We start from the raw sequence: 23,748 nt of genomic DNA on the forward strand, positions 1-23,748 counted from the left end.
AATTATATAACATGTATTCGAAAAACGTATATTGTTCCAATGTATTTATTCCGTGCATGGAATCTTTTTAATCCGAAATCTGATTTTCACGTTTGTGTTAAGCCTCCTATAAGACTTATGTACTTTCAATATATTGATTGGACTTTGACATCCCAGCGGTAACAGCAAACAAGTAATCTTTTGACAGCAGAAAATTGCGAGATGTGAAGGAGCGTTGAGTGAACTCGCCAGCCTGCTTGTTCTTGAATATTTTGGGGAATGCATTGCAGGTATTTGAACAATTCCAAAATGGTACACATTTTCTCATCGCCTTCCATATGTTTGTTTAGTCGGAGTATTATTTTCACACAAGAAACACCCACTGATCTCGGCGTTGTTGTAGTTTCGAGATTTCTGGTGAACATTCCGATGACAAAATTCTACAATGGGCGTGGCACCGCTCATCTCCCTATATTTAAAGAGCTTTCAAAATCGGCCTATAACCTTTTACGTCTCCAGATACCGAATACCCGTATATGAACTATAGTTCCTCTGATAATGGTATGACTGTATGTCAAGAGTGGGTTGAATCGGGTTAATACTTCCCCTACCCCTATATACCATAATATAAGTAAAGGAGCCGATTAAAACGTTCTACCATGGGCGTGGCACCGCTCATCTTTTGATGCAGCCCTAATTCTCAGGAACTGTCAAAATCAGCCCATAACCTTTTATGTCCCCAGATACCGAATACTTGTATGTGGACTATAGTTTTCCTGATAATAGTATGACTGTATGTCAAGAGTGGGTTGAATCGGGTTAATATTTCCCCTACCCCTATATACCATAAAAAAAGTTTTAACAAATATTCGGTTATATCCGAACTTAGCACTTCCTTACTTGTAAAATCTCACTCTCTTACTGGATCAATTTAGGAGAGTTGAAATATGATGTAGAAAACACGGGTGGAATGAGAGAAAAAGAGAGAGAGAGTAAGAGAGAGAGAGAAAGAGAGAGAGAGAGAGAAAGAGATAAAGGAGCGTTGTAAAGACAAATTAAAACTACTAGATTTATATCAGTTAAGCAACAAAATGGAATTAAGCAATTAAACTTTTAACAAAATGATAATATTTAAATTGCTCAAAACAAAACTGCGCCTAAGGGCCACTTTATTAACACTGTTGCATTTATGCAACACATTGTTTTTTTTTTTTTTGTTTTGGTTTCGGTTGCCATTACTTTTAGCATGCACACTTGCAGCTGTAGAACCTGGTGATACGCGTCGTACATGAAATTTTACTATGAACATGCCAAATAACAAGCTACATTTTCCCTGCCACTGCTGATGTCGCCTCGGTGGAACGCTTCCGGCGCTGTCATATATGGTATGCTTCTATATATGCATGTGTGTGTTTGTGTGTGATGTTGTCTCGGTTGTGGCCGCGCATTGCGTTGTCAAGTGTTAAGCCGCGTTGCTTTTGTTATTGTTGGTTCTACTGATGGTTCGTGGCTGGTGGCTGGCGGCTGGCGGCTACTGTTGTTGTTCTTGTTAATGCTGTTGATTCATCTCACCGTTGCTCTTTTTCCACATGACCACAGTACATAATTTTTTCCGAGTTGGCCCTTAATGGCGGCTACTTCGTTTCTGGGCTTGTTGTGCCACAATTTCGCTTTGTTTGGCGATTTTTCGTTGCTACTGTTGGGACGAACGGAGCTATTGTTGTTGTTGTTAAATATATACAAATATGCTACGCGGCATCTCAGTACAGTGGTGTGACGAATATTACTAGTGTATTGAAAAATAATATTATTTTGACTTTTACAGTTTTTTTGGTTCAACGGCACAGCTTTGAAAGCGCTCAACACAAATCTAAACTATTTGGGATATTTCTGGAATGTCTTTTAACCGTATTTATATGTCCACATAATATTTTTGACCTGACTTTTTTGGGAAGAAAAAATATATTATTCAATTTCTCTTAATTAAGGCTGCAGGAACTCTCCCACTTTTATGACTAACGTCAGGGAAGAAGTCCTTAACCTCAATCTGTTTTCGTATTCGATTCTACTTCTAATATTAGATTGGAGGAATAATAGGAATTTGGATCTGTTATGTAGGAAGTTCCGAGCAGCTAAATGACACGCGTCTTTGGAGGCTTCCATGATCCTTGCCGATGGCGTCGATGAGTAAGTCGAGGTCTTCAGTTTTACATGTCAAGTTGTGTTTGAATCTTTTTGTTCGCTCATAATTAATAAAGGTAGGGAAAAAATCCCTTTCCTTGGTCGCTGTTGGATCTTTGTTATCGGAAATTAAGGGTTCGTCTTTAATAAGGCCCGCAGTGGTAGGAAAAGCCACAACCTTATACAACAGTAAGTATATAAACCTGAGCAAAGCCAAAAGGTCTCCATGGAAATCAATATGTAAAAATTTAGAAGGCCGTAACCAATAGCCAAGATTCAGGACATCTTCATAAGGATTCCAACACCTTTGACTTATTTCTGATATGACTCTAGAATTGAGTAGTAAGGACCAGCTGAAGCCAGTCCATAACTCGAAGCAGTCAACTTTGTCTTTTACTCGCTGAGAGCATATATACGCCTATATTGGGTCTATATTCCTGAAAAGGGAATATATTTAGAAAGACCAAGGTGTAGGTTATAAGTCAAGTATGCAAAACTTACCAGCCGCTGTTTCCAAATATTTTTTAAACCATTTTGCAGCATGAGGTCAAACGTTGTCAAGATGAAAATATTGCTCCGTGTTTAGTCACAAATTCCGTGCATCGCTCGCTTCAATTTGATGAGTTGTTGTGGGTAGCATTCCTCAATTATGGTTTCCGTTCTTTTAGAAGGTAGTAATACAGTACGCCCCTCTGATGGCACCAAATACAGAGCCTTACCTTGGCGTCATGGATATTCGGCTTTGCAGTACGATCAGCTAGAACATGTGCACCATAAACTATCACCAAAATCCGTTGAATGTCCCCTAAGGCTTTCTAAATATTAAATTAATGAAGAATGAATGAACTACATACAAAACCCCTTTTCAGGCACAAAGTTCGACACATTTGAGTGAAAAGAATTATAAGTTCTCTTTCACTTCATAACCTTTTGTTTGTGGCTTAGTTTTCAAAAACTTCAGCTGAAAGGTGGATGCCAACAAAAAAGATTAAAACTATTGAAATATGAAATCTCAAATCTGATCTTGTTATATTGATCAAAGATTCGTGAATATCGAGTGAACCTACTTAAATCAAATATGTAGTTTTAAGGACTATAAAAGAAAAATTTGTCGTAAACAATCCAATATATAATAATATAAATTTTGAAGGAAAGAGTACCTTTTTTTGTCCAATTTTTCAAGTGCCAAACATTTTTTTCGACGTCGATGCTTTGGTTTCGCGCAGGCAACGTCTGTTCCATAAGTTCATATACTTAACTTCTACGGGATTACTTAAGGCACAGAGGCTGTGTATATTTAGGAAACCTCTACTTAGTGATTCTATAAATATCGCATAACCACCGAGCCTCTAAGGTACAAATAATTTTTCCGATTTCGCTTGTTCTTCCACTTTGATAATTAGTGTACTGTTGCTATTTACTTACACACGAGTGTATGCATGTTATTATAAATATTTTCGGTTGCTGCTGATTCGCTGCACATTGTCTATTCTCGTTTGTTTTGTTTTTTTTTTTTGCATTTCGCTGTTTGTATTCATAAATTTTACTTGCAGCATTGAAATTGTTTTCATGTTGCACTGACTCTGCAGCACTATAAATTAATTTCGCTGTAACATTGCTGCTTGTTGTTGCTACGTTTTTTGGTGCAACATCCTTTTTTGCATACGCATATTTTTTCTGAAGTTTTCTCTTAAGCAATAACGGTAAAAAATTAACAATTCGTGTTTAAATGCGCTCGCCACAGAGTGCCGCTTGTTAAGCGTGTTAAATGTGACCCCGAAGGCTGGCAACGGTTTAACAGCACAGCTGTGCCCCGCTTAATTAGTTCGGCTCAGCAGTGTTGATATGAAAAATAATACAGCAACAAATATAATTGTTACTTTTAACAATTGCCACGATTTTGTTTTTATTAATTGTCCACATATGTGAAACTTATATTGGCAAGTAATGACTTACATCGAATTTATTCATTTCATTATAATTCGATTTTTAATTAGAGTTGGCTTATTTCTGATAATGTTTCTGTTTCTCAATGCATTGGTAAACAATGAGTTGCTGAGAAGTATGTGAGATATAATGTTTATGAATTTTTAATATATTTTCCTATACTTATTCTTCTATTCGTATAGCTCTGGGTAATCAGATGATGTTCATAACGTTTACCACTGAAAGCCTAGTTAATGCCTCTTTACACCATCTTACGCAGTTAGACTATGTGTTGGCGCTGTGGATACCCTTATATATACATATGACACTTAGCTATACCTTAGAAAATTAATGTGCTTGCTAGATAGAACAGAGTCTCAATAATTTTGGCCCGAAATATGAATTTGTAGTCATTTTGCGTTTTGTGTATGGATTACTACAGAAGAAGCGGTTACCTTTTGACTCATCGTTGAATACATGGTGCCGGCTTTTTTCCCTACTGGGGATGAATATCGTTCTTTCGGTCTCATTGCCAATCTTGCCCGAGTTCTGTAACAATATCGTATTAAAGTTCAATTGCCTAGATTCTTGAGCTGACTGATGGTGTACATTATATCATGCTTCACTAACGTATGTATTGGCCGGATAGCGAGGATGACCTCCAGAACGCATCAAATTACTTTAAGGACTTTGAACTAAATTCACAAAATATTGTACTTTAAAATCACAGATATGCGATATCTCAAAAATATAATGTAACAGTTTTGGAGATATTGAGTTTAGCGTTGTCACTTATAAAGAACTGTATCTCATTAAAATTTATAAATATTATATTATAATAATTAATTGTAATAATTAAAATGCATGTCATTTATTGCCAAAGCGGAAATACTTTTTTTAGCTCAAAATTGGTTTATAGAGTTGCCACATATAACATTTAATTCATTAAAATTTACAAAATAATTTTTTAAACTCTCCAATAAATATATATGTAAATGGAAGCGTGGTTGACAAAAGTTTGTTAGATACCGCTTTAAAAATAGAGTTGCCACATTTGCATAATAGACGTTGAAACGTAATGTAACCTTAATTTTTAAATGCTGCTTAGTGCTTAACGTAAAAATAAAATTGCCAAAATTTGGTTAAATATAAAATATAAAGTTTTTCAGCTGCGGCCAGGGTTGCCACATATTTTTTAATAATTCAATTTGAAAAAGAGAGCAATTTAGGCTTCAAGTAAAGAGTCTTGGTGATATTTAAATATATTATATGTATATACATATGTATAACATTTTGTGAGCAGTGTTGCCACCTACAAAAACTATTTTTTTTAATAAATATTTAATTTTAGATAACTAATGATACTTGATGGTTGAATACTTAAAATTAATGTAAACAAATTTATGAGCAATGTTGCCGTCTACAAAAAAAAAAAAAATATTTTTTTTCTAATAACGTATATTTGAAGTAACAAAATAAATATATTTTTTGAAACAATACTCAGTGCATAATACTAAGCTAGTGTTACTTCTCAAATTAAACTCGTATGTATGTAAGTAATTTACTATATTTTTTCGAACAGTGCTCATTACACTACCATTACATGTTCACTAGTTAACAAGCTTGTACTGTGTGCATATATTTATGTGTGTCTAAAACGTGCCTTTCAGATTTAAGTAGCTGATTATAATGTGTACGTATGTATCTACAAGTATATATGTATGTACATCTAAGTTTGCTGTTTATTTGCGTAGGCGTAAAAAACTACAGCTGTGTAGTTATCGCGCCGTAATTTAAACCAATTTAATTATTATAATTAAATACGTAGTTGTCGCTTATAAATATATTTGTATGTATGTGTAACGTGCATCGACTTTTGCATTTTTTTGCCGTCACAATTTGTTGTGATCTGCTTTATCACACTTATTTACGTGCTTGAGATAAATTTCCGGGTTTTTCTGGAATTTTCAATATTTGTAATTAGTTTTAAGTAGCGCAATTACATGCTTCACACATAATATACATACATTAATTTTAATGAAAAGCGATTATTAATTCTTCTGATAAAATTAGCATTTTAATCAAGCTAACTGGTTCGATATGCCAAATTAATTTAAACTAAAGAAAAGGTAATGAAATTTGGAAATCCTTCAAGAGCTATCGATAACACATGTAACATACATATATTTAAATAATAAATATGTATAATTAGCGCTTACACCTTGGATTTATGTTTGTTTCTTCTTCCTTTTGAGGTGCGTGCCTTAATGTTGTCTAAATATTCGAGGGATTTACTGGCTTTCAGCCGATTGCGAAAAACTGATCGAGTTTTCGATAAGATTTTCATAGAAAAATACGCTTTAAGGTTTGCGTTTGTCTGTTAATGTAGTCTTGGTATGTTTTAACTCTCATTGAAGTTTTGAATAGAATAACAACAACTCAAAATTTGTCTTATGAAAATCAAAAAGCAACCAACACCAGGTCAGCCCCGTGTCGAACAACATTGCATTTCAGAGTTGCATGTATTATATATTATTCTCATCTTTAAAAGAAAACCACTTCTAGACTTATTCATACCTCTATCTTAAAGTTTTATAAATGTAACCGACACTTCAAGCTTTGCTTTGGCTTAAATGTCCTCCGTTAATTTCACTGGCAAGTATTAAAATGACGAGGTTTTCGTAACCATCTGATCTCATGGTCCAATATTGGAAATTTCCAAAAAAAATTTAGCTATACTCTATATTTGAGATAAACAGAACATATAGCCGCGCCTGGATAGCTCGTGCTAATTTGAATTGAATAGTTTTTCCATAGAGCGTATCAAATGACTTATTGTGGTCACTAATGGGATCGTTTAAAATAATTTCTCTACTTTCCTCCACACATATTTTATTTTGAAAATTTCCAGGGCAATTGCATCGTCGGAGCTCAGTTTATTCATTTGCAAGTCCATCAGTCAGTTTTAGTCTTAGTTTTAATATAGAGATTTGGGTTTCTTTTTTGACAAAAGCGAAGTCTCTCAATCTAGCCAATATGAGTAGATTTGTTTTCTGTTTTCTTAAGTGTCTTAATCTAGGTTTGGGCCCGAATTTATTTAATTATACGATCATCTTAACAATTACTCAGCTTTCTATAGCAAGTTGACCCGGCTTTTAAAATAACAGCTTCATTTAAAAATAATATGGGAGCTTTTTATACTATTAAAGGGAAAGAACTTAGATCGTTTTGGTATTATTCAGGAGTCTACTTCTGAAAAATCGTGATTGATTGTAGGTAACCAAAGCGGCTTTGTCAAAAAAGGGCACCTTCGAGAGGCTGTATGGTTTTGAAAAGCCAGCTGTTTTTCGGATTATTTGTTAAAAAGGTTTACTGTAGAAGCTTCGGAAGCACAAAATAAGATTTGGTAACACTACAACAATAATGGTAGAAATTAAATCATATAAGTCAACTTGAATATCAGATTATGCAATCCGACAGGTTTACAATAGATGCTTGAAATGTGAGAGAATTCATAAATCGATTGACCCTTGAAGATAATTAATTCCTAAAGATTTACCTATCAAAAAAGTCCATCTGCTCATGACTTTTCAATTCGTTTAGTTAAACTCTAAGCTTTGCGGGAAAAATTCCTTTGAACTCCAGATAACATTTCCTCAACTAACACATATACGCACTCAAAAAACGAGTACATGATTCATGCCACAATGGATAAAAAGAAAGAGGGAGTTGGAAATTAAATTTAAATAAAAATGATCGAGGAGTTAAACTGATAGCTTGAATTGTTGCAGCTCAGCCGCTTACACATCACTGCTCGAAAAGAAAAAAAATATAAAAAAGAAAAGACTTCGCCAACTGCAAACGAAATTGATTTAATTTTACCTTTTCATGCGCCACCTTTTTCCACGCGCTCACGAACGCCGTACCACGTTGAGAGCGCAAGTGGGAGAGTGTCCTTAAAAGTCAGATTTTGATTGTTGCTCGTTCGTGGGGCACCTGTAGCAGGGCTAGCAACAGTTTTTTTTAACCGTTAATTTCTTATTTATTTTATTTGTTAAATATTTTCTGCTATTGTTGTTGTTGTGTAGGTACGAGTATACCTTTTCAAGTGTAGCAAAGTGGAAGCGAACTAGTTAAAAGGGAGAATCAATTAAAATTTGCGCTGCAACCCAAAAATTGACTCAATGGGAATGCTGGGGTGCAACGGACAGGCCGATCAGGCAGTGTGTAGAAATGTGTTTGCTAGCACTGAATGCCTAAGTGTTTGCAGATATAACTGTGCACGAGCAGGCCAGAGGTTGTTGCGGTAGAATTTAAGCGAATAACCGGCACTTTGGCGACCGTGAGTGCAGAACAAACAGTTTCGAAGTCGACTAAAAGAAAGATTATTAAAGAAAGTTTGGGTTAAGTAAGGAAATGTAAATAATTCCGGAAGACTAAAAGTTAAAGTATTCTACTGAAAGACAATAAACTTTTTACTTATTTACATATATGTATGCAGTGTTGAAATGAGTTGACAAAACCGATTCAAATATATTTATGTTTTTCTATCTGGCAGCTATTTGCAATTTTTTCCCGATCGCAACTATTTCCTGGCATGCTTATTAATAGACTAAATTACTTGACAATACCGAGTTTCAGCTTCCTAGCCTAATATTTACACTTGCCAGAGGTTAAAATATTAAAATGTTATATGGCAGCTGGGCTTGGGTTTCATTTAATCAGAACCATTTTTCGAAACAACAATGCATTGACAAAATTAGTCGACAAAAATTATTTTTAGCGCCATACCTTAATTTTTGCACCTATCAAAGGTCAAAGCAGTTAACGTGTCTGTGGAAGCTAGGTGTAATTTTATTTTTTTCACGCTCATTTCTGGACCCGATGACAAAACTAGTCGACACTTATGAAATTCAACTCCATACATACGAATTTGAACCTACTAGCTCACTAACAAATAATTTGATCCATGACAGCTAGGTGTAATTTTCATCCGAATGCGTTTATTTTCGGACACAACTAAGCGATGACTAAATAAGTCGACAGTTATTAATTTAAACTCTATATCTACATGCAAGCGCCTAACTGAACACAAACAAATAAATATTTCTACGGCAGGTGGGTGTAGTTTTCAACTGAATGCGTTCATATTTGTACACAATCAAGCCAAGATCAAATTGGTCGACGGAAATTAATTTCAACTTCGTAGCTATTTATTTACCCCCTTTTAAGGAAGGTGGTTTTACTTCTATTCCACCTAATTATTTTCTTGGAATTTACCTAAAGTTCAGTAAAAATATATGCTTTCGGAAATTCACCACTAAATAAACCATGATAGTCGGATAGATGCTTCTGGATTACTTTGTTTTGCAAATATAAAAACTATACACCATTTTCATGATGAGTAGGGTATAAGAAACGTAAAGAAAGACGAATGCTGTCAACAAAAAGTCATCGAATATTTGAAAGAAAGCATATATAATATAAGAGAAGGAAAGTAGCAAAATGAAGTTGAAAGGAATTTAATTTTGTTGCCACTTGTGTTGCGTGAGCGTTGGTCGCCTCCGAAAGCGCACTGCTTCTCGGCTTCTTGGCAGAGTTACGCGCGGCGCACACACACACATTAAGCATGCAAATATCGCAGAAAAATACGAGGACACAAAAAAACTGTTTGCATTGCAAAATTGAAAAAGTATGCGAAAGACACACGCACACATACATATGTATGTATATGTAGATGTATATGTGTTCGGTGGAAAATTTAACAAAAGAAGTGCAACAAATCAAATGCGAGAAGGAATACAATTTCAAAAGTAAAATTCGCAAAGGCAAATAAAAGTTGGCGAATTCAATTTTTTATTCGTTTTATTCTGTTTTTGAACTTTTTTTTTTAATTTTCTTTAAACTATTTTTTGAAAAAAATTTTCTCCACTCAAAAAGCAGTTGGCACATTGTCAGCTCTGGAATATGAGTGTCGCGTGGCAGTCGTGCTGTTCGATCAGCTTGCACTGACGCGCTGCAGAGCGCTGTAGTGATTCGGAAAGCTGGTTGAGGGTGCTTGGGGTGGGGTGCAACTGCAACAAATGCAATAAAGAATTTAATCGACTTTCAGGCGGCAACAAAGTGGCAATCAGTCGGCTGGTAGTGGCAGTTCGTGCCATATATCTATGTATTTATATATATATATATATGTTCATATGTATATATATATAGATGTATATGTATACATTTATGTACTCTCCAAAGCACCTCTGTATGCCATTGCCGTTCGATTGCGCTTTCCGCTACTTTGTCGGGTTATTATTTGCATATGGTGTACGCGCTGTCGCCGTCGCTGTTGCCGCTACTCCTGCCCAGTGTGTAGCTCGCTTCAGGTTGCTTGACTATAATTCATTTTGAATTGAAAAGTCGTTATAGCGAATGGTTTTAAAGCGCTGTGTGTTGTTTGAACATTTTTTTTCTCAATTTTGCAAAATTTATGCGCGTCAGAAAGAAAATGGTTCAATGAATTTGTGGTCTTGAGCAATGTTTGTTGCATTAAAATTAGATTTTTTTCGCCTGTGAAATTGGAATGTATGTAAGCTAAAAAAGACTAAGTGATTAAATGCCACATGCAGCAATTCATAACGGTAAAATGGCTAGCAAGAGTCACTGAGGGTTACCACATAACCATGCACAACGGAAAATTTTTCGTTCCGGTATGATTCGAAGATTTTAAGCATATCATTTAGTGCTGAAATTTAACTACAGAAAGTCCTAGAAAGCCGATTTTGAAGTGTTTTACGATTTCATTTCTTCTAACAAAAACATTATGTACGATCGAAATGTTTCGAACTGATCAAACTTTTAAAATTTATCTAAATATTTGCTGACACTATAAATATGGTCAAGATTTACTCACTGACCATTGCTTAATATTTTTTTAAACTAGTATGATATTCATACCGAATCTTAGGCATAAAATATAACGAAAGAAAATCCCTTTCATTAAAAATTACATTGCAAGGCCTTCTCTATGCTATACTAGTAATATATGCAACTACGTAAGTGATTTCTTTCCAGAGCGCGGAACTCAGTCACTTTATTTTTTGAGAATCAAGTCCTAATATTTCAAACTACTATTCTAGCAGAGTTGCCATTTAATTTGGTGTTGAAAATTATCTATATTTCGAGTTCAAGATAATTATACTCGCAAGTGATTACCAAGCTAATTTAACACGGTCACTCTGATTTGGTGTGCCTCCGCCCGCATATCACAAGAGTTCGAAATAATGTATTTGGTTTAAGCTCTAGATTCAGCAGTCTAAATCAATAGAAAGCGTAGCAAGCCATTAGCAAGAATAAAATGCTTTCACTTAATTAATACTTCTTTCTGTAAGAAATAGTAAGAGATAAAGCGATAATTTGTAAATTTCCGTATTAAGATGAGTTTGTGCTTAGGTTAACTGCATAAGTAGACTTCTAAATAAAATCTCGGCTAGAAATACTTTAATACTGAAACTGTTATAATTGAAACTCGCACACACTTTCAGATTACACAAAATGTCGATAAAAATATCATAAAATAATATAGGTATTAATGCAGGTTTATTGCCTAATAGAGTTTACTTCTTGTTTCAGTTATTCTTATTTATTTATTCCATTAAACATATGAGAATTACAGTGCCTACGAATGAAAAACTCTGAAGAAAATGAATCGTGCTTAACATATTTTTAATTAATTTTTTTTTTTTGCAGTCTGTCTTAATAACATTCAGCAAAATTTAGAAAGTAATTATGTATAAACTTATAAAAATTAAACAAAAAATACATTTTGTTATATTAGTTGGCAGTTATTTTAAAATTTAGAAGAAAGATTTAGTGTTGCCATGTCTAACGAGAAAAAACGTTAACTTCGGTGATACATAAATTAGCGTACTCTTCACAGGTGCACTTCTTATAGCATAAAAGAATGTAAAAGGATTTGAATTTGATCGGTCAGTTTCCATAGCAGCTATATGCTATATCTATATAATTTGCTCCACTACTATAGCTCGCCTTGAATAATAAACTGTGCCAAATTGAAATAATCATCAAATTAAAAAGTTTTCCTCACAAGAACTTGATTCCGATTGTTCAGTTTGTATGGCAGCTATATGCTGTAATTGTCCGATATCAGCGATTCCGACAAAGTAGCATCTTGAGCACAAAAAGACGTGGACCTATTTTTAGATGGATATCTTAAAACTTGAGGGGCTAGTTCTTGCATATACAGCATATACATACATGAAGCATGCGACTCAGCTCATCACGTTGATCATTTCTGGGTGTCAAAAACTTTGTGACAAACTTCAAATACTCTGTTCAGGGTATAAAAATGTTTGCATATTTATTTTTCATAGTAAAAAGTTGTTTCATAGTAATAAAGTACAAAATTTACGTTTTTTTATTGACATTTCTTATAAATATTGGAATTTTATTTATTATCCTTCCTTTTCTCGTTTAGTGCGCGATCATTGCCATCGTCAACGAACCGAAGGTGTGGATTTGAAGGCTCGTAAGAAACTGATCATCGCTAGTGTCTTGTGTTTAGTCTTTATGGTCTGTGAGATTATTGGTGAGTAAAAAGAAAAGCTTATTTTAATCATTACTTTTTTTTATAAATATTTGCAGCGAGCTGCATAATTGTTGCAATTAAACTTAAAACTATAGAAATATTAGTACTCCAAAAGGTCGGAGCGAGAGACTCACCTCTGGATTTTAATATTGATCATCACATATTCTCTCAATTTTTCTTGCGATTGCTATTATAGAAATAGCCTAAAAAGTTCTCGAAATTGTTCCTTGATCCTAAACTAGATTTCTTCCAGAACAACTTCGTTTATGTTTTTCTCTTATTATAGTTTCTTACATTTTCTTCCGTTTACCTTTATAACACAAAATTAGCTTTTCACGATAACAAGGTCACCGGATTTTATTTCTAAAAAATCACTAACAACTTTTGCAGTTAGCTTTTTTAAAGTAAACTGTTTGGTTGAAACGCGTTGTTTGATGAAGTTTCAACATATTTCGTATACAAGATCTGTGTTTGTATTTACTGCATCACTTTCATAAACGAAATATTTATATTTTCATCTGAATTTTTAACTTTCCCTTCATTGGTCCTTGGAAAGTATGTTTGTTCTCCGTACGTACTATGGGCCATTTTATTAACTGAGACTTTTCCAATTCCAAAATAAAGGAATACAAACTTTAATAAATTTTGCAAAATGCCAATTAGTACTGACTGTGTACATAGATGTCTTTATGTAAATAAGTTTATAAATGTATATGTATAAATATTAGAAAAGCTGCAAAATATGATTGTTTGTTAGCTGCCAGCTAGGAAAATTATATAACACTGAGATAGTACCTCAAATTAAACACAATCGAATAAAGTAACTGGTATATATTAGACATACTTTTCGCTAGTTATACCTATAATCACTTCAGAGTTTGTAAAAGCGATTTAATTTCAGGGTTGTATTAGTCGGAAGCAGTTTTATTTTTTTCAACCTATCATATATGTGTTACATAAGTATTATTATTTGAACCTCTAAAGCCAAAATATGTATATAAAGTTTTAGCTGAAAAAAAAATGGGAGGACCAAAGACCAGTAAAACAGGGATAGCAGGACCAGAACCATGTCTGTTCTAAAAAGCAAAAAAAAATATTATTTAGACTTCACTCTTTTATGAAAAATAACAGATGATGATTTACTGAATCTCTCTTAGATAAATTTGTGTACCTAATATATAAATTAAGCTTGAACAATTGAATATAAAATCTCTGACGATACTATATAGAGTTACGTTATAAAGACTTAATACAAAGATCTTTAAAAATCTTGCTAAATTGCTAAAGCATTGCTTACAGTTTTATTTCAATACGTGGAAGTATAAAGACGACACTGCAGACCCTATAAAGATATAAAATAGAAACGGGTCGGTTCCTTTGAGAAATGAGTGGACAGCAAGATCCTTAGTCTTCGTATATGTATGTTGCCTAAGAGCTTAGTAATTCTTGAAATCTTCCTTGCCACTCCTTTGAAGTAAGTTGCGTTATGTTGAGATCTTGAAAACTTGTGCTTTTTGAAGTAAGGGACTAGTGATGTCGTCTGTAGAAAACTAGTAAGTCCCGAATCTTTTTTGCGTTTCCATTTAAGTGAGTTGCGTTATGGTGAGATCTTTAAAACATGGGATCGTTAAAGTAAGGAACTACACATGTCGCCTGTAGAGGACTAGTAAGTCCTCGTATTTTTTTTGCGTTTCCATTGAAGTGAGTTGCGTTATGGTGAGATCTTTAAAACATGGGATCGTTAAAGTAAGGGACTACACATGTCGCCTCTAGAGGACTAGTAAGTCCTCGTATTTTTTTTGCGTTTCCATTGAAGTGAGTTGCGTTATGGTGAGATCTTGAAAACTTGGGCTCTTTGATGTAAAGATCTAGAAATACTTCCTAGTCTTCATATATGTCGCTTATAGAAGGCTAGAAAGTCTTCGAATATTCTTTGCGACCTCATTCAGTACTACTTAGCTTCATCACCCTTAGTTATGTAACCACATTTTGGGAACTCACTATTCCTACGGGTCACTATAACCACAAATACTATTAAAAAAGTTGACCAAACTTTCAATTTTAACTAAGACTCTACTTTTTCGTAATGAAAAACTTTTACCGCAACAACAACAATATTCCGAACTTTTGAACGGTTCCTTTAACCAACTCAACTCAAACCTTCACAGCACAGAACTGGACACATACCTATAGACACTTTGCGTATTGAGATATGCAACCGTGTGGCAATTAAACAAAAATTTTAAAGTTATACAAAATTCCATTAAAAATGCAGTGAAGCATAAATGAAAATAGAAAACAGTTTGAATAAAGGGCACAAGAACTGACGAGTAGCGAGTTGGCAAGTAACGAGCAACAAACAGGAGCTGCGCAGCAAAAGAGGTGATTTGAAAAATTTGAAATTTAAATGTCAATAGAAAGAGAAAAAAAAACGCATGAGAAGCTAACAGAGAAGAGCATAACTATGCAGTGGAGGCTGGTGGAAAGCAAGCGGAGTGGCGTATGCTGATTGACAAACTGACTGATGGGCCGCACTGCTGCTGGACATTTGTGTTTTGGAAAAACAAATAAAAATCTGGCAAAACTTTTCAATAAAATGCAAAGTGGACACATGCCACACGTAGCGGCAAGAAAAAAGGTAGTTGCATGGTGAGTGTATTTGCAACAGCATTGTGTGTTGCATGTGAAGCACTTGTGTTGCACACTTGCTTTAGCCATGCAACATGCCGGCTTAGAATTGTCAATTGTTGCTTGGACGAGTTTGGGCTTTCGGTCGACATTGTGGCAGTTCATAGCTGAGGCGCAGCGCTGTCAGACGGTCGCTTTGGTTGAATGGTCGCTGCTGGTTTACTGCGGCGAGTTTCGTGTGGAGTAGATCCTCATTGATATGTGACAAGCGTGTTGCAACATGGAGACACACACACACACACACACAAATATACATATATACTCTCAAAATGCCACTTCCAACAAAGTAACCAACAATTGTTTGCACTTGCTGTGCACTTTTGTGCCTCTGCTTCCCACGCATCTATCTACTTCTGTATGTATTTGTGGCATGTGGCAATAAAAGATTTGCCAACAATGTGGCAGCAATGCTACAGCAACCGAAAAAATGCAAATATACATAAATATCGATAGGCGGCATACAGCCTATAAACCCTTTGTACCCTCTATTGCACATCCACAACATCCAAAACTTTGTCCCTCATATCTACAACCCTTCTCTCCACACCAACAATCCCCTTAACTACCGCCTCTCTAATAAATGCTCACTATTAAATACATGGCGCTTGAAACTATAAATATTTCGGTGTGTGTTTGTGCATGTTGATGTGTGTGGCAACTGCACAACAATCAATATGACTTGCAACCGGTGGAGAGTTAAACCAATAAACGAGACGTGCAGGCTGGAAAAGCCACTGTGTTGCAGCAGTTGCATCAATATTTGACTTGCAACTAAAAATGTTCAGATTTTTGGATTTTTTGGTTTGTGTTGTTGTTGTTGCCTTTGTAGTTGTTGCTGTTGTTTACCGGCATTTTATACAGTAGTCTAAAATCTAAATTTTATAGTGGTCTCATGGCTTTCTGCAACTTCGAACTGCCTGTCAAGCGTGCCACAACAGCAGTTGCATATTTGATATGCTCTTTAGGCAGCCGAAAGTTGCACAAATAAAGGTAACAGCAGAGCAACAAAAAAAAGAAACAGCTGGCTTGCAGTGCAAATGCTGCAGTTGGCTTAAATGATTGGTGTGTGTGAGTAAATGTGTGCGTGTGTGTTTGGAAATTACTCGAATGTTTTGCGATATTTAAATATATTTATATGGAAAAGTATTTTTATTCCAAATTTATTGATTGTCTTAAATTGGCTGTGACTTGAGCTTGTAATAAAATAAATAAGGTTTAAGTTTACAAATATTTATAAAGGTGGTTGCTCATATATAGCTCAAGTGTTGCTACAGCAGACAAATCTTTGCTCAGTTGGAAAAACTTACTATAAAGTTTAGTGAAACGAAATCGATAATTTTTGCATTAAAGTGAAGATTTTATAAAGCACAATTAGAATAATTCAAATATGATCAAATACATACCGTTTTGTTCGATAAATCGTTGCCATTTTGAAGTTAATTTCATAATACCATTTCATCATCATAGAAACCTTCATACCTATTGGCAAGCAAGTAAGACAGTCGATATTCAAAAGCTTCTCTTGAGGCGAACTTTTCACCAGTAAAATCATTTACTGTAGACAGGAACAGGTAGTAACTTGGTGCTAGGTCCGTATTATAAGTTCGATGTTTAAGAACCTCCCAACTAAGCTCCCCGGAGCTTCTGTCGAATCACTGCCGATCAGTGTGTGGCTTTCCGTTGTTTTTATGGATCAAAACTCCTCTTCTATTGGCCAAACCTGGTCGCTTTTAGGACATTGCTTTCTACACACGGTTTATTTTTTGACAGTACAGTTCCGAATAGAGCAGAGCAGCTCATATTATACCATACCCTGCCAAGCCCAGCAAGCACATACCAAAATTTTCTTGAGTGTCAGTTTTGGCTTGGCCATCGTTTATGCTCGCGCATTGAAATTCAAACACGATCATTTACGCTTGAGGTTGTCGTAACCGATCCACTTTTCATCACAAGTAACTATTCGTTTCAGAAATGCATCTGTATCTGCATTTTGTTGCAATCCAGCTGCGATCCGCATTTGAGCATTGGGTCCATGAGGTGTGGAACCCATAGATCAAGCTTATTTTTGTATCCAGCTTTATTGGAATCGTTCCAAATGGGTTTTTGTGCAATACGACGACTTATTATTTTGTCAATATTTCAGACAATAAGCCTTTCAGAGTGTGGTGTATCTTTGATAACAATTTTAAAGGAGCGGTATCGACGGATTGGGACCACTAACACTATTCACATTTTTCACTGCCTGGCTAGTGTTTCACCATAAAATATGGCGATTCTCTTTTTATGTTGTCCTTATTTGATGCGTGCTCAAAAAATTCTTTGTCAAGCAGACACAAAACTTTCTGATATATATTCTTTGTGAGTGTGTGCTTATATTCATATAGCGTAATGGGTTTGCACTTATACAACATGATATAAAGTTAACTAAATCATCTATTGGAATTATAAAAGACTTCTTTTGACCAGATTTTATATGAAGTAAGGGAGGTTCCATTTAGTCTATCTCTAACAGATGTGAAAATTGTCAGAATAAGGCTGCCTTACCAAATTCATATTAATACTGAAAACTCCCAGAAGGCCCTCCTCAGAATGCTTTAAAATTCTTATCTCTTGATAAAAGAGCCGTAGCTTTTCGTGAATCTGAGTTTTCTGAAGGTAAGAGCGGCCACCGTGTCGTAATGGAACTGAGCAAATATCCCAAGAAACTCAGTTTCAAAGTAGTCGTACATAATATGGGTAGGCCTATTGCGGACCCTAAAATAATTATCTTCGACATAAAAAATCTACTCAACTCATAAAATTAACCCGTCATTCATAACCAGTGAAATACTTGTAGGGTGCCTCACAGCTAGCTAAAGTTAAACCAGAAATGAAATGAGTATTTACCTTTTACTTTTTAACCATATTTTAACCTTCTTGTCGCCTCTGCTATGTAGTAGAAGCGAATTGGCTTATATGCAACCGATCAATGAGTTCAAATAGAGAAGGATGGACCCTTAAGCTTTAACAAATTTGATATGGTTTTTGTGATGAATGCGGTCTTATATATGTTGCAGTTGTACCGCAAACTCGAGTTGAAGATTCTGTGTTAATATAAACCGTTAGCGTTTAAGAAATCCTGAGTTTTCGGTTTAAAGAAGAGGTTTTCTTGTGGTGAACTCTCTTCTTATGAATAGTGTTTAAATATTAACATCAAAACTGGAAAAAAAATCGAGTTTATAATAGTAAAGGTGCTATTAGATAAAAATGGATATATTTGGAATAAATGTTGCCTCGTTTAATTCTAATTAGTTCTTAAATAAAACTTTTTATATTCTCATATTCTCTCAGAGAGAATGTTCGAATAGAGTGATTTTAAACGAGGAAAATATAAATAATTTTCATAGAAAGCTGATTAAGTCAACTTTTATTGCGACGTCTTCGATTCTTTTGTGACTTTTGCTGCAAGCCCTTCGTATGCTGTTTTAAGTTTGATTTCAAATTTCCTTTACGGAGATCTCAAAAACTTTATCGTCTTATTTTATCTGTTTCCGCTAATGGGATTCCCCACATGGGATCATCCACAGCATTCATTGTGATCTTTTTGTTTAATTCATATCCAAGTTTTGGTTTGAGTAGATAATAAGCTTCTTTGATACTTAGATCGTCTACTCGTATATTCTTCTAACACTGCTATTATATATATATACATACCGAAGTGAGCACCAGAAATACCGCTAGGTTTTATCATTTATTTCTTCAAAGGTTGATTTTATTAGTCGTTTGTTTAGAGTTGAGGCTTTTCGCCTTTTTTCTTTGCATATTGCACTATCGAGAAATGTTAACTCTTACGCTATTCCTGCTGACGCCGATTTCGATTAGGACTCTAAGAAACTCACTGGTTTGGATAATACTTTTTGACTTCCATGTGTTTCAAACCTTCTATTCCCTTTTACAACTTGTGTGTGGCAAAGGGTCTCTATCACCAATTTGAAAGCTTTCTTGACCCACTTCTTGTATAATATTTCACTGTATATTAATTAGTATACTACTATTTCTCCTCACTTACATCCAACCCACTCCTCTCCATTAGCTTCTTATCAATTACATTTACTCTAACTCTACCATTCTTAATGCTGATGAGCTTAGCTCGTTTCGCTGCTTGTCCGCGCTCGAAAAAAGGGCGAGATTATCAATATATTGTACGTACGAGTATTTCCTTAAACCGACGATCACTACCCTTTGCATGTAGCTTGTCGAATGAAACGTCAAATATCTCTACACAGCGACCACTTTTAGCTTTCAAGCAATTTGGCATACTTTCGCTCGACAACGGCAGACAAGCCAAGCGGACGTGACGTGGACTGTGTGAGAATGTCCGAATAGTTGCAATTTCGGCTGCCGTCATTATCAACAATTTTGCCAACTCCACCTTTTCGTTGTAGCACTAAAAACCGACTATGTACGATGTGAAATGGTGAAATTCAATAACTTTTGAGAAAATGGAAAACAACAAAAACTATATAGAATTAGAAAAAAACAACAAAATAATAACTGCAGTAACCGAAGATGCAACTAACCAAGCAAGAAAGTGACTTGTTAACTAAAAATTGTGGCAAAAAAAAAAAAAGAAAAGACGTTTTGTGAAATGCCCGGTTAGGTTGTGTAAGTCTATAGTCAACAAAATGGCTGATCAACGTAATGACCGCCTGACAATTGACAGGGCAGCTCGCAAGTATCTTTATGCTTATCGGTAGCAGTGCAGCGAGTTAGTCACGTCAACCTGGCAGCTGTGCCATCAAACTGCCGTTATGTTCGTTGGTTTGTTTTCGGCTAAAAGCTTTGATGTTTTGCTAAATAGTTGCAGGGTTTTTCGTAAGAGACATATTGACAGTTGACGTCCAGAGTTTGACATGTTCGAAATGTTGAAGCTCTATCGAGGAAACAAACACTCCTTTACGAAGCCAATCAAAAAAAGTAGTCAACATTCGTTATTCGGAAGAATAATAGTTCATATAAGAATCTTCCGACCGACTTTTTCTAAAAAAAAGAACTGTATTTGTTGAGACCTTGAATTTAACCTCTAACCTTAAAGTTTGAACCCGGACCACATGAGATTTAATTGGAACTCGAATGTATCCAGAACCAGTTGCATGCTTGACTGTTTAGGTACTTACCAGACTCTAAAACAGTCATAAGAGCACCTTAATTGCATGAATTATTAGAATGTACTTTACCAACCAAAAAACCCAAAAATCCGGTCCATGATTTCAGAAATATAAAAAGAAAATACTCAGGCTCAAGTGATATATGTAGTCTAGGGATATCTTTAGACGCCTTTAAAAGTGCGTACTATCCCGCTCGCATGCGTCAAGAAGAAGCATTCAGGCTAGCCCAGACAATCATAAAAGTATTTCAATAAGGCTGTGAGAATTATCCCTTGCGAACCCAGTAGATATGTAAAAGTTTAGGAAAAACTAAACTATTTGGATGTGACCGAGAGAACCCCGTTAGTATTAAAGTGTGTTAGAAAGTGACAGACTAGCCCATATTAAAAGTAAATAATTCCTTGACAACTCTCTGAAACCTTTAAGAAATCGCAATGTATTTCTGAACCTTGGCTATATATTTGTATTCTGCTCATAATCTCAGGTGAATATTTGCTGTGAAATAGTATTTCTTAAACCCCATACTAAGTATATTTTACTATATCGATCATCCATTTTTCATCACCCTTTAAAATTTTGTATTTACTTTTTTATTTATTTTATTTTTTCTTTCTCCCTTTCATGCCACCCATCGATTGATTTGCCCAACGATGCGTCGCCTTTACGCTGCGGCTGTGTCTTCAACTATGCTGCTGATGTGGCGTGACGCCCCAAATTTTGCGTTGTTGTTGTCGTTTGCTGGTTTCACACTGGCTTGCCACACAAACAAACAGGTGGCATTTTATCGAACAGTTTGGCAATTGCAACAGATGCCGCTCACTTACTAACAGATTTTGCCAGTTTTATGATATCATTGTTTGCCATCTGGATAGCTGGGCGACCATCAACACAGCGGTAAGTTGTAACAAATACACATAGTATACTACTAGGTATTACATTGCCTGTACACACATACATGCGCAAATTTGCTTGTGTTTGTAGTTCATAGAGTTTTTTTACCTTTTTGTCTATTAATCGTCGGGATTTTAGTTTACTCCATTTCGGAATCTATTCGAACAATTTGTTTTAGCTGACGTCGTTGTTGTAGTTCTTTTATCTAGGTGGAAAACTAATTTATGGCGAACCGCATGTTACATGTTGACGTTACCCAGTGAGGTAATGTAGATGATTACACCTTAATATTGATCGAAACTTTCTAACGATCTAAAGTTTAGAGTGATCCATATTTAAAAAGCACGCACAGAACTCCTAATGCTTTTAGTAAACAATTTTTAATTGGCAATCGAACCAATAAAACTAAAAAAAGCATACGGTGTTAGTCGCCTGCTCCAAAATATCTGAAATCTTTCTTAACATCAAATATTTGTTACGAAGTTTGAAAGAACAAATCATAAGTAGAGTGCAGCCTCTATCACAGAAGTGGAGTAATATTTTTGAAAATGGGGGTTTCAACTACAAAAAATGCATTGCCATATTTGTGAAGCATCTCTAAAGAAAAGGTTCCACACAAAGCCTCTGGAGTGTGTATGACTTAATTAAAATCGTGCAATTTTTGTCGAGCTATAAGTATGTAGAAATGACAGAGCATAAGTAAGCTGCACAGTATAATAAACCCTTTCAAAGATCGAAAGGAATTCGCTGTCTAGTGAAGCAAAGGAGCAAGAAAGTTTAGCTATGTTAATAAAGCATCCGAACTTCATTGGAGAGTCTCACCTCCGTTGTGACTCGAGCTTATATATTTTCGTACAAATATAGTCGGGTGCGTAGTTGCCTGGCTTTACAAACTTGATCTCCTAAATCTTCGTACATGTTTATTGATAAAACTTATGACCATCAGAAAGTTTTATATCTTTTAAACTGGTATTTTCAATAACATTTGGTTGGTTGGGTGAAAAGGGCGACATAGGAGCGCCGCACTTAAGCCATCATTAAGCGGCAACTAAATAAGCATTATCTAGCAATTCAGTGAATTTGATAAAATACCTTATTTTTTCGCCCTAGCTGACCAATTTTTTTTAAGTTAGAAGATTGTATGCCGTGGAAGTTATCCCGACTCAACAGGTTCAGAAAGGTACTGTTCCAGCGTTTCATCATACTCCGTTCGTGCGCCGCATTCCGCCGAATCCAATTTTCTGACGATGTGATCTTAGAGGTAGATGACCTCTATGATGTTACTTTGTTCCCTCTTACTTAAAAGTAGCAGCATTTTGGTTTATTCACCATCAACACTTTCCCAAAATACATTTTGTGGTATGGCCTGTGTTGTTAGTATTCCGAGGCTTGCGTTGTTCCCCTTGTCCATTTATTCAAGCCAACCTTGAATATGCTGCATCGTTTTAGCAGCTTAGAAGGATTGCTTTCCTGACTACCCGAGTATTTTTTATTAACAGTTGATTTCTATATAGCTTCCGCTCTCCTAAGCTATAATAGAAACATTAATTGAAAATGTCTAAGGCTTATTATTATTCATTTATTTATTCTGAAGCAGCCGGAAGATCGTCGAACTTCTAGTGCAACTTGAAACTTCTGGTATGGAAAGATCAGCAAAAGAAGGATGACTGCTTTTATGTATGGCGTTTTATGACAGATAAGCAAGTTTAGCCTTTCTAACACTAGCGTCTGAATCTATCACCTATGGGTACTCTCTCCCTGCTGATGGAGTTCACTTCGTGCTATTTTATTTTCAATTATGGTGGGCTGGGCAATTGGAATAATACGCATAAGTGGATTTGTATTAGTTTTCTTTGCCAACTTGTAAGATCTGAGTTTTATTATCTGGCTTCACAAAGAACTGTATATATGTGATCCCTATCTTGAGGATCAGTCATTGAATCTAACTTTTGTAGCTTCCCATTTGTCTTGCCGATTCAACATATAAATGTTGAAATTCGACTCTATAAGGAGTCTTTCCTAAAGAACTCAATATTTTAGCTCGATCCGCTCTAAATCCACATCTCGTCCTAGTTTTAAAGGCTTGTGTTTCACTTCAACGGCGGTTGCGATAGTTAAACGAACTAACTATTGAGATCATGAATGCTTTCAGGAGCTAGTTTAAGAAAAGTGTTCATAAAATATCTATTAACATATAGCGCGAAGAGGTTGTAGCTGAGATGGAATTTGATTTCAAGTTTGAATCAAGGTGGTAATTTGACTCGACGAAGTAGGTTTTGGGTGGGCTTTGTTTAAACCCTATAGTTAATCTGGTAGCTTTGAGAACTACTACAATATAAA

The 23,748-nt window shown here is 35.3% G+C and overlaps 1 protein-coding gene across 2 annotated transcripts in view; it reads left to right on the plus strand.

Moving 5' to 3' along the window:
- ZnT35C (Zinc transporter 35C) overlaps positions 1-23,748 on the plus strand; it is a 114,164-nt gene that overhangs the window by 36,248 nt on the left and 54,168 nt on the right. For both annotated transcript variants that reach the window (XM_014233862.3, XM_036359754.2), the window contains 2 exons: positions 12,572-12,682; positions 21,291-21,411. In XM_014233862.3, coding sequence (XP_014089337.3) covers positions 12,572-12,682; positions 21,291-21,411 — 232 coding nt within the window. The remainder of the gene's footprint in view (positions 1-12,571; positions 12,683-21,290; positions 21,412-23,748) is intronic.

This window comes from Bactrocera oleae, chromosome 3 (genome assembly GCF_042242935.1).
Source record: "Bactrocera oleae isolate idBacOlea1 chromosome 3, idBacOlea1, whole genome shotgun sequence".
NCBI classification, from domain to species: Eukaryota; Metazoa; Arthropoda; class Insecta; order Diptera; family Tephritidae; genus Bactrocera; species Bactrocera oleae.